Source organism: Athene cunicularia (assembly GCF_003259725.1).
Source record: "Athene cunicularia isolate RWA chromosome 6 unlocalized genomic scaffold, athCun1 chr6_part2, whole genome shotgun sequence".
In the NCBI taxonomy this organism is placed as follows: Eukaryota; Metazoa; Chordata; class Aves; order Strigiformes; family Strigidae; genus Athene; species Athene cunicularia.
In genome coordinates, this window is record NW_020799106.1 from 7,246,357 (window position 1) to 7,257,894 (window position 11,538).

The 11,538-nt window shown below is 53.0% G+C and overlaps 1 protein-coding gene across 1 annotated transcript in view; it reads right to left on the minus strand.

Moving 5' to 3' along the window:
- Positions 1–3,036: 3,036 nt before the first annotated feature.
- UNC5B (unc-5 netrin receptor B) overlaps positions 3,037–11,538 on the minus strand; it is an 18,266-nt gene continuing 9,764 nt past the window's right edge. Inside the window, exons 8-17 of the mRNA XM_026851759.1 lie at positions 11,429–11,461; positions 10,139–10,333; positions 9,287–9,679; positions 8,763–8,850; positions 8,505–8,673; positions 8,159–8,392; positions 7,105–7,254; positions 6,660–6,824; positions 6,391–6,569; positions 3,037–5,899 (exon numbers count right to left, since the gene is read on the minus strand). Of these exons, the coding sequence (XP_026707560.1) occupies positions 5,734–5,899; positions 6,391–6,569; positions 6,660–6,824; positions 7,105–7,254; positions 8,159–8,392; positions 8,505–8,673; positions 8,763–8,850; positions 9,287–9,679; positions 10,139–10,333; positions 11,429–11,461 (1,772 nt within the window). The 3' untranslated portion in view covers positions 3,037–5,733. The remainder of the gene's footprint in view (positions 5,900–6,390; positions 6,570–6,659; positions 6,825–7,104; positions 7,255–8,158; positions 8,393–8,504; positions 8,674–8,762; positions 8,851–9,286; positions 9,680–10,138; positions 10,334–11,428; positions 11,462–11,538) is intronic.

The window sequence follows — 11,538 nt, forward strand, 5'->3', positions numbered from 1 at the left end:
TTTTTTTTTTTTTTTTTTTAAATATTTACTCCATCTGACCACTTGCAGATGCACCTCAAGCGGCGCTGGGCCCCCCCGGTTTTGAATCAGAAGCGCTCTCCTAAAAGCAGCGTGAATCACGGCCTGGGCTATGGCCTGGCAAGAACAAAGCCTCAAAGCCTTCGCTAGGGCTTGATTTTTTGGTGGAAATCACCAAAGCGTGAGTGCATCGTCCCCTCCTGAGGGTGGGGAATGGAGAGATCTGGACGAGGCCCAGAGCCAGGACACGAGCTCCTCCTTTACTTGCTTCACATCTGGCAGGGCCACACTAGGATGAATTTCACTGTAAAGTCCTCAATTTCCTCCAAACTACACTCTTAACACCTACCTTGAGGGCTCCATGGGACTGTGAGGGAAAACATCATGCGCCTTCTTCCTCTCCCACACTCTTCTTTCCCTTTTTCCTTCAGAGATGCATTTGGCTCCTTGGCACGTGGGCAGCCACACAGGAAAATGATGAACTGGTGGGGCCTCAGATTTTATGTAACCCTACTACAATCAGACATGCTTTGCTAATTTGTTTGCACTTGTGTTGGAAACTAGTGGAATTTTACATCTTGTTTCCTTTTGCCAGCTGTTTGCCTTTAGCCTTCTACATCTCCAGTATCTAAGGCCCAATCAGGGTCTCTTCCTTGCTTTTTTCCTCCATTGAACATGTATCCAGCCTTTCTTCATCAAAGCAAAATAGCTTCCATTTTTTTCTAGAAGGCCCCAAGATGCTCTAGTCTGGATTGTTTCCACATACAACTGCTTATGAGACAAACGCAGGCAGACCCAGACACCTCACCTCCCAGCAGCACCAGTGCGCACACAGCTGGCCACCGCCTGGGAGCCAGGGCCCGACACCACCCATCTCCAGCCTCTCTGAGCCTTCCAGGGGAGCACACCAGGCAGCCTTAGCCACCCAGATGTCAAAATAGCCCATGACATATCATGCATGCTCCATTTTCCTTTTTTTTTCCTCTTTTATGAGCAAACAGGCAGAAGCATGTGACAGACCCACTGGCAATGTGCTGAAATAGAAAGGCTTCAGACGACCACACGGGTTTCTCTCCAGAGGTTTCTCCTTGGGATTTTCATCTGCATTGACATGCCAGGCTAGGAAAGCACCTGAGGAGATGGCACAGCCTATACGAGTCAGTAACCCATCACCTCACAGGGATTTGCCTGATATTCTGACCTGCTGCTGTCTATCATGTCAAAAAACCCACTACTGGAGAAGAGCCTCAGATCACATCAGCACAAGGAACCGTGACATCCGAGCCGTGGAAACAAAGCCTGTCCATGATTAACCGAAGCTGCGACAGCCCCTCGAGTCAATATTACCCACACTTGAGAGACCCTCCACAACGCAGACCCACGCATGGGCTCAGGGCAGATTCTAGGGACACCCCAATGCTCAGAGCAGGGTTTGGGCTTCTTCATCTCCACCCCAACGCCTCATACAGGGCCAGCACTGGTTTGAAAGCAAGATGAGCTGTGCTGGAGCAGAGAGGGTTTCATGGTTATCCCAAAGGAGAACCGAGCATCTTGCTTGCCCTTGCCATGCTGGAGGTGTAACAGAGCAAAGGGCAGGTAGGTTATGGTTAAGAGATTGAAATTTGTTAACCAGGATATACAGGGCAGTTCCCTCCACCCCTCCATACAGCTTGCTGCTGGACAGAGTAGCTCATGGCAAGTGAATTGTAAAATCCAGTGAGGCTGGCACAAAGGAAATATTCTAAACACACAATGTGAAAGTCAAGAGACCCTAATGTTGGCTGCTCTGGTGCTCCTGGGTGCCCTCTCTCTGGCAGAATAGATCTGCCAAGGCACAGCAGTCATGGCATCCCTTAGTCATGGCACAGCAGTCACTTTTGAACCTGTCATGAGGTCTGAATTCAATATATCAACTGCAGAGATTGGGGCCAGATTAATTTTAAGAAGGAAATAGTAAACTGGGTATTTTGATAGGAGAACATCAGGTGAAATCGGACACCAGTTGATCAAAGCTACTCACAGATTTGGGCCCTTGCAGAGATGGGTTAGTGCAAAAGGTGCCCAGTGAAAGCAACTTGGGGGACTGAGGTTAAAGGAATTAAGGTGCAAAGAAAAGAAAAGCTTATCACTTCTGATAAGGTATCTACCTCTGCAGTGTATTTGTAGCTGGAGAGCCCAGCTGGGAGGATTTTGCATCTTTGGGTGGCTGTGTTATAATTGCTGCGGTGACAGGACAGCAATTTTCTCTCCATTTCTTTCAATGGTTGCAGAGCCGGGACAACGTTGCCATCTCCTGGTGGCACCTTGTCCCCAGGAGCTGGGCAAGGCAAGTGGCCCAGGCAGGGCCAGCAGGACCCCCACCTCTCCCTGGGACCCTCGCCTCTCCCTGCAAACCCTGCTGGCTTTGCTTACTCTGGCAGAGCTGGAGCGATGGGACAGAAGAAGGGGAGCTGTGAGGTGGAGGTGGTCCCAAAGCGAGGGATGCGGCAAGGTGAGGAGGCACGAGGTGGGGGTTTGTGGAGAGATGCCCGAGTCATGGATTGCAGCTCAGTGCTCCATTCCCCCCCTCTCAAATTAGGCACCCTGGTCCTGGTCCTTGCTGGAAGGGGCATTGTTTTCTGCAGGGGGACATGCCTCAGGGAAAAAAATGAACTGCTGGAGATGGTGGCTAGGCCACAAGACATGGTTGTAGCACTAGGCTCCTGCCTTGTAATCACCCATGCAAGTCCAAAACAAACCATAAATCAATCTCTACAGCTTACCTCCCCTTAAGGACTCTGACAGCAACATCCTCCCGCTGCCAGCACGCCTGCAGCATCCAACCCAAAATCAGGTTGGAGGGAGGCTCACGGGCATCCCCACACTGCTGCCGCTGCTCGAGCTGGACCCGAATCCCTGCAGATGCTAAACCCAGCAGGAACTGTTGAGTGATGAACATGAGAGGAGAGAGCAGATTGTTTCTTTTTTTTTTTTTTTATTAGACTAGGAAATATAATTTATTGCATAAAAATTAATTTGTTACAATAGGAATGCTAAACTTTATTTACAGTTCTTTAGTTTACAGAATAAACAGATGCGGTTTTAGAGGATGCCACCAGGCCCATCCCCTGGACATATAAATATGGAAACAGATTGTGGAGCAAGAGACGGACACTGCCAGCACGACACAGATCGCAGGTTTGCCTTTGACAAAATGCCTGGCCGGAGGAATCCCCAGAGGGGGGCTCCTGGGAGCTGGCACCCATGGGAGATGGGCGCAGCTGCTCAGAGGACTGGCGTTGGGGGCAAACTGTGCCCTCCCCGCTGTCCTGCTCCCAACACAGGTTCCCTGGTCTGAAAAACGGGGAGAACTTCCCCAAACACGCACCTCAGCGGATCCAGGTGGCTGCTGCACGCCAAAAGGAAGGTGAAGATGGAGGCGGACAGCTGGGGATGGGGGCAGAGGGACCCGCGGGCGGGACAGATGGATGGACGGATGGACAAGCGCGCATGCCGGCGCAGCGATCCATGAACCAGAGACGGCAAGAATAAAAGCGAGAGATTCAGACGCGACCCGAAAGAATAGCATCTCATCTCACCTCACAGAGAGCACCGCGGCACTGAGAAAGGAGCCCTATAAAATGCCAGCAGCCGGTTTGATCCATCAATTCATTTCTTTCCTAATTTGCTTACTCTTCCTCAGCTCAGACAGGTCAGATGAGAAATCAGATGCTCGAATGCAACCTAAAGGATGGATTAAATCTCTTCCTACGTGACACAGGAGCTCACCCAGCAGAAGTCTTCACATCCGGCACAAAAGAAAAAGATCCCGTCTCTCCCATAGCCTTGAAACCCCAGCAAGAAATGACCCCGAAACACAACAGGGAGTGGCTCTATGCATTCAATCACTGCTTCAAGAGCTGCGAGAGGAATCATACCCATGCCTGAGCAATACTGAAAACTCCCACGGAGCCGCCCTGTGAAGGCGACGCTCTCGCTCGCGGCAGGGCTCCCTGAGTTTGCTCCGGTCCCCAGCAGGCTGCAGGATGCTGCAGGCACCCCGTGACACCGGGCCAGGGCTCTGCAGTCAGGACACCGCATCGCAGCCCGAAGCAGGACCTGCTCTCAGACCCTGCTCTTAATACTTCTACTGATGGAGGATCCACAGCCTTGCCATGTGATCTACTCTAATCCTGAGCTTACCATCCCCTTCCTATTTATTTTTTTAAAAACCAAATTTCTAAGATACAGCACTCTGAGTAACTATTTCTACCTGCAGGCAATCTAAATTTTTACCTTCATTGAGACACCGTATCTTTTGTGAGGAACCTCGTTCCTGCCTACCTCATGATTACTTTCCATTCATCCCACAACTTCTCCATCATTATAAAAAGTCTATTACAGGGAAAAAAAGGCGCTGCAATGAGAGGACAGAAACCCAATCACTGCTTACGATGCCGTCTCTTGTGTGAAAATGCTCAGCCTGGCTTGCAACTTGGAGATACTGAGGTCTCCCTCCCCACACCCTCACTGAAATACTGGATCAAAAACTGTCTGTGAGCACATGGACCCGAGACCGACGTGATCTGTGAGGGGCCGCATCCTGGCCCGCCAGTGCTCTGCTCTCCCCGGACCCCTCCACAAGCTGCTCATCACCTCCCTCTGAACCCCGAGCCCAGGTTTGGGGTGCTCACTGCAAAATCCTGGTGGGTTTAAAACATCCCCCCTTTGGCCTGTGGATCAGTAGGTTGGTGCAGGACTGAAATCTTTGGTTTGTACTGAAGTTATGTAAATGAAGGCGTAGTCATCCTAAAAAGCTCCCCCAAATGATGCCGGGGAAGAATTCATTAAAAATACCCATATCTGGATGCATTTCCCCCCCTGAACCCTAAATGCAGGGCAGCACCCTGCAGGTGGAGAGGGAGCCCTCACTCCACCGGGCACTGCTGCCAGGGAAAGGGGAGTTCGCAAGGAAAAAATCTTGGAGAGGGCCTCAGCTGGCCCTGAAGCAGAGGGGCGTAGAGGCACTTCACCCTACGGACTCCCCGGGGGTCCCAGGACATGTAAACACATGGACCGCACGCTTTTCCCTACAAAAGTGTGTTCATTTAAATCTCTCTCTCTCTGCCACCCTGACCAAAGCAACGCTCTTGCTCTCACGCACAAGAAGAAATAATAAATCTTTTTTTTTTTTTCTTTTTTTTTCTTTTTTAAAAAGGATTCATCCAAAGATCTGGATAATAAATTATTTGCGTTTCCTAAGAAACTTTTTTTTTTCCTTTTTTCTTTCTTATTTGCCTTGTTAAGCTGTCTGAAGCTTTTGACAGAAGCCATTCGTCTAGATTGTACTTGTCTCTTCAACGCAGAAATGCTATTAAAGGAGGAGGAGAACCGGAGTGGAACCCAAACAAAGGAGAAGGAAAGCCCCCATCCTGAGTGGAGAAGCCCTAATTCCTCCCCACACTGCAACTGCCACCCTGGGGACAGCTGGGGGAGGAGGAGGAGGAGGGGAAGGAGGAAGAGGAATGCTGTGTAACACTTGAATTGCTTGTAAACTCTGAGGATGGGTCTCTAAGGCTGACAGTGATGTGGGGAGGGAGGGAGAAGCAACGGCCTTGGCCCTTCCTCACCCAGCTGCTGCCCGGGGATGGATATACCTCCTCCCACTGCCAGGGAAGGGTCAACCCCCTCGCCTCCCATTTCATCCTCCTGGCCCACCAGCCATGGGAAGCATCATCAGCAGTCCCCCTCCGTGGCCATGACCACCAGCATCTCACTCTTGCCCATCTCTTCTAAGGCACTGGCCAGGGTGTTGAGATCGCCGTCGTCTTGGTGCTCGGCTTCCCATAAGTCCAGGAGCACCCCAGTGGGGCTGGCTTTGGTGGCAAAGTAGTTCAGATACCTGTGAAAGGGAAACAGAGGGGAGGTCCAGGTTGGTGGGGTGCCTTTGGGGATGGAAGGAGGGAGGATGCTGGAGCAGCAAACCTGTTTGCAACATGTACCCCGATAGAAATGCCATAATGCAAATGCCAAAGCCCTCAAGACATCGTCTTCAATTTTTATACAGAGCTGGCGTTCATGCAAAAGCAATGCAAGTTTTGTTTTGCTGAAATTACCCTCCCTTCAGCCCTCGGAGGTGAACCCAGGCAGGAACAGCAGAAGCATGGTCCCAGATAAATAAGGGCCAGTTCAAAGTGACAAGAGACCCAGGACTGTGGTGCAGATAGATGCATGGATATTGATGGGTGTAACTGTGCTCAGCTATATCCATATTTACGGGTGGACCTATACAGCTGGGTATGACCTAGCCAGATGCCTGCAGCAGGGAGGGAGCACAGAGTAAACCCCCCCGCCCAGGCACGGGAGAGGAAAGCAAAGCCCGGGGAGACCCACCGGTCCATGGAAAGCTTCTGGGCGAGAAGTCTCCAGTCATTTCCCCTGGAGTTGGGAGCATCCAGGCTGTTGCAGATCTTCTGCCGGATGGAGAGGGGGATTTTGAAGGCGTAGGGTCCCAGCTGGGTGGTGGTGGCACCGCTGTGGTGGGAGCGGAGGGTGTCGAAGGAGCTGGCGTGCTGCAAGAGGAAGGATGGGGCGAGATGTTGCAGCACAGAGTGGCTCCTGAGCGTGTCCCCTTGCTATCCGCTCACCTCCCCACTGCTCACCTCTCCCAGCGTGATGTGGAGCTGGAAGATCTGCCCTTCCCCTTCTACCTGCCGGACGCAGATCTTGCAGGTGAGCTCGGTGGAGGCCTGGCTGTACCTCTCCAGTGTGAAGGTGCAGTGCAGGGCTCGCTGGCTGCCACTCCAGATGTGATAGAAGGGGATTTCCTGCGGACCACCACCAAAGCATGGGCTCAGCAAAGGCCCCAGCAGCTCCCTTGGGAGATCCCACCTCCTCCAGCCACCCCACCAGGACGAGACAGGACAGAGGGACCCCACAGACAGCATCCCACCAGGAAAGATCAGAAAACTGGTCCCCTTTCCTCCTCCATCCACCTTTGGGAGACAACTCCAGAGGCAAGACCAGGGCACCCACAACCCTGGGGTGTCTGGCTGAAGATGGTGTCCCCAGTCCAGGACCCCATCTGGCCCCGCCACAGCTCCTCACCTGGTACTTGGCCAGCAGCTTGCTCCTCCAGAGTGCATGGGGGATGTCATGGATAGAAAGACGAAGGTTGTGGTAGCTGTCCTTGAAGGGCAGGGGCTTGGGCTCCTCCAGCAGGTATCCACCCAGCGTCCGCTCCAGCTCCAGCACCTCCTACGGGCAGCAGGACAGGCAGCGTCAGACCCAGCAGGGCTTGCTCCTCTCCCCCCTCCAGACCCAAAGCCAGGCACATTCCTCCCACAAGGAGCCAGCAGCAGCAACAGGACTGCAGAGAGTCTTCTGCAGGAGAGCAGCCTTTTCCACCTCAACAGTCGCTCTCCAAGAACTTGCCAACTCATCTCACACACCAGCCCCACTTTAATTTTTAACACGTGAGCATCCATATATGCCTCTGTACTCCTCAGACAATAGAAAGGTCCAACATGAAGGTCAGGCACTCTCTCGAAGAGGGCCACCCTATCTGTTTTTAACACCATCCCACTATTAAACCATCAGCTCTTAGGAGAAAAACACAATTCAGGAGCCAGAGCGCTTCCTACATCTCCACCTAGAGGCACTACAGCAATCTTGATGCCACAGGACAAGTCACAGGGAATTGAACAGCCACAGCACTGGTGGGGGTTCAGGTAGTCAAAACATCAAAACTCAAGCTTCCCATGCTGTGCTTGATGTTATCTACGTCACAAAACACTCCCAATGAGGGGAGAAACACGTCTCCATGGAGGAATAACAGGATCTATACAAAACCCAGGCAAATCACAGCAGCGTTTTCTGCATAGGAGAGAGAAACCCACCCAGGAGCAGCAAAATCTCTCATGCAATGTCTGCAGAAAGGGGGCCCAGCATAGGAGCTAAACAACACCCTCCTTGTTTCCTTTGGAGAGCATGAGGTAGGACAGGGAGAGCCATAAACACGCTTATTATTTCCCTTTGGTCACTTTGCAGGCAGTTGCATCAGGTTGTCTGCTCCCTGGGGCCAGGCCATCCAGAGAGGCAGCAGGCAGCATCTTGCCACCAGAGCAAGCAGCTTTGGGAAGCAGTTGTAAGGCAATGTTACCTTCAGAGCATCTGGTGTGTCCTCCAAGCAGTAGACCTTGAGGCTGTACTCCAGGGAGGTGCAAACGGTGGGGGCAAAGATCGCCAGCTGGAGCCTCTTGATGGCTGACCTGGAGTAGGACTCTCCCACAAAGACGTAGGTGCCAAGCTGGTCTAGCAAAATGTGGCAGGACTTGGCTTCCAGCTGGCAGTAGCAGGGAGTGTTGAGGGTCTCCTCATCCAGGGTCACAACTTCCTACAGGGAATCAAGGTTGGAGGTCAGCCCATCATCTAGGGGGTTAGCGAGGGGTTGTGTCCCACAACACTCTTGGCCTTCTCTGGCTGCAGGGACTGGGTTCCCACCTTACCTCCCAGTTTCCCTGGTGGGACTGTGTTTTCAGCTGGTAAATCCAATCTGAGGAGCCGACATCGGCACAGTGGGGAATGGTCAGGACGACGGGGCGGCACAGGAGCAAGCCGGTGGGTCCGCAGGTCACCGCTGGGCTCAGCACCGTCTGCGTGCCTTCGGAGGGCAGGCTGGGGAGGGGAGATGGGACACCGGTTGAAAAGAAAGCCTCACGGCGGCCAACGGAGAGCAGAAGAGCGGGCGGCGCGGTGTGACTTACAGGACGCTCTCAGCCTTGTTGAGGACCAGGTACATCTCGTAGAACTTCCCCTGGGGGATGGCCCCGTGGGGCACCAGCAGGCTCACTCCTAGCACAGCACACACAGGCATTGGTCACAAAACGAGGGAGAAGCCACCAGGGAGAAACCATCCCTCCACCCCGGCTGGCAAGCCCAAGGACAGCAGCGAGCTAGGGCAGCCCAGCACACCCCAGGAGAAACATCTCCAGATGTTCCTCAGCTGCACTGCTTGCAGGGAGGAGCCAGGCCACTCTATTAGGAAGCAAAACCACAGGCTGGATCTTTTTGCAAGGCACTGGCCCTGGATCGATGGCAAGACCAGCCAGGGAAGTCTCAGGAGGCTGGGACCTCCAGCCTGAGAAGCCTGGTTTGGGAATAGCTCCCTGCCTTCCTCCCCTGAGCCAGCTTTTGCATAGCAAATCCTGCTCACGGACCTGCTAGGACAAGAGCAACTCCCTGATCACTCAGTAGTCAAACACAACCTCCTCCCCAGCCCGGGGCTTACCGGTGCCTGGGATGGTGAGCCTTCCCCCCAGGTAGCCAAACGTGCCACTGGCGCTGTTGCCATGCTCCCGTGGCAAGCTGAGGAGATGCTGTGAGCCCAGGGCTTTGCTCCGCATGTTTGCAAAGGGGCTGTCCCTGGTGCTGTCCCCCGGGTAGGTGCCGGTGGCGGGGACCCCTCCGAGCAGGTCTGTCCCGTCATGGAGCCCCGACGAGGAGGAGGCGGTGGAGGAGTTGTACACCTTGATCTTGAGGTTGGGGAGGGGGTCGAGCAGTGGGGAGTTGGTCATGGGGATCTTGTCGGAGGAGTCCTGCAGGGCGTACATGGGGCCACGGTACACCCCCGCGCTGGCTGTCAGGTCCGGCTGCATCGAGGGGTGCAGCAGCTGAGGGTTGTCTGTGGGAGGAGGAAACACAGATGGGGTGAAGATGACATTGGAAACAAGGGGATGTAAAAGCACTGCTTGACTGGAAGAGATGGCCATGAAAAGCCCTCGTCCCCTGGCAAGGGATGGAGGACATGCAGGAGGTCTGACAGCTACAGCACTGGGTTACATCTGTCCACATTCCACCAAGCACTGGGAAGGGAACTGCTCAGCATCATGACTAAGTGAGGAGCAGCATCCTACAGTAAATCCCCACTGCATCTGTTTTGCAGATGCTCTGCCCTGATTCCCACCATCAACACATGACCACCTCCATAGCATCCTTGGCCTACAAAAATCAGAATATACCCCTAGAAAATTGAAGCTGGGGGTCTACCAGGAACCCGTCCCCTACTGTGATTTGCAGCCTGACTTCCTTTCTGCCTGGACTTGAGCTGGTGAGCAGGACCTGCACAGGCTATGGCTCTTACCATGCCGGGAGGTCTTGAAGTTGACAGGGTGGAAGCCTCCGGTCAGAGCAGCTGATGAATCTGTGATGTCTGTGTCGAAATCCCGGCACCTCCTCCGGTATACCACCACCCCCACAGCCATGAGGATGACAATGAAGACGAAAACGGCCACCACCAGCCCAGCATACAGGGCCACATCACCTGTGGCCTCCAGCACTGTGAAGGATTAAAGAAATGGAGATGAAAACAGGAGCACCAGAAATGCATGTCAAGACCCACCAGTGCTCCCCAACCACATTGCTAACTCGAGACATAGGCATGAAGGGGAAGATGTGTACTGGGCCTGCTGGAAGGGCTGTGGCAGGAGGATAGAGGGTGTTTTCTAAGAGTGGTTCATAAGTCAGAGTGAAGCCAGAGACTGAGCTGGTGGTTAATGCCTGACCTTTGGAGGACATCTTGCCATGGCTTGTGCAAACTTTATTTCAGCACCAGAAAGCCCAGAAACATTAGGCTTGTGCACCTCAGATTCATGAAGCTATCAACCCTCACATCCTAACAGAGACAACCCAGAGAAGTAAATGTAACGCCTATCCATGCATCTCATATATATGTACCTGAGCTATCTAACCATGCAGAAAGAGTGTCTCTGCACTTATATAGACACCCTTCAGCTTCCCAATCTATCCTTCCCCTGCCACAAGGCTCTCAACCTTTATAAGCCTGCTATATCTGCCCAGGAAGGAGAGGCAGTGCATGGTAAATCCTCCAGCAGCAGGAGCTGAGGATGCTCAGCCCACCCTTCTCTCCTTTCTCCCTTGATGCTCACCTGTGTCTCTTGGTTTCTAAGGTTTTGTGCTGGAGTGAAGCCCTGTCCTAAGCTCAGTGGTCTGCACCACGGCAGGACTATGCCACTTCTGAGAGGTGTCACCTCATCCCCAAGTCCCCCCACTCTGACAAATGGAAACCCTGATGCACCCCCAGGACCCCCAACTTGAGGAAGGGAGTCCTCATCGTCAGGTGACAATGCCTGGAGTAGCTTTGGTGGTGTGACACCAGCTGCACTGTGGTGCACCCAAGAACTACAGGCAGCAAAAGGGGGATGGGATTGGGGGTGCAAAAGCGGCTCATATTTATAGCTTCAAGCAGAGTACGTGATCTAATGTACAGAGGAGGTCTGGGGTGGTCTTTAATTGCTCCCTCTTCCCACTCTGCCCTGCCCCAGCTGCCGAGGAGCCCTACCATAGATGCAACAGAACAAAACCAGAGCAATGCCTCGCAAAGAAACAAAATGGCCATGAAATGAGCACTTACGGTGGCTTTTGGGTTCGCTTAGAACTCTTTTATCTGTTAGGAAAAAAAAGTTAGAAAACAAAAGGTGAAGGTGGTGATGGTTCGATGGGGATGAGATGAAACAAAAGGGG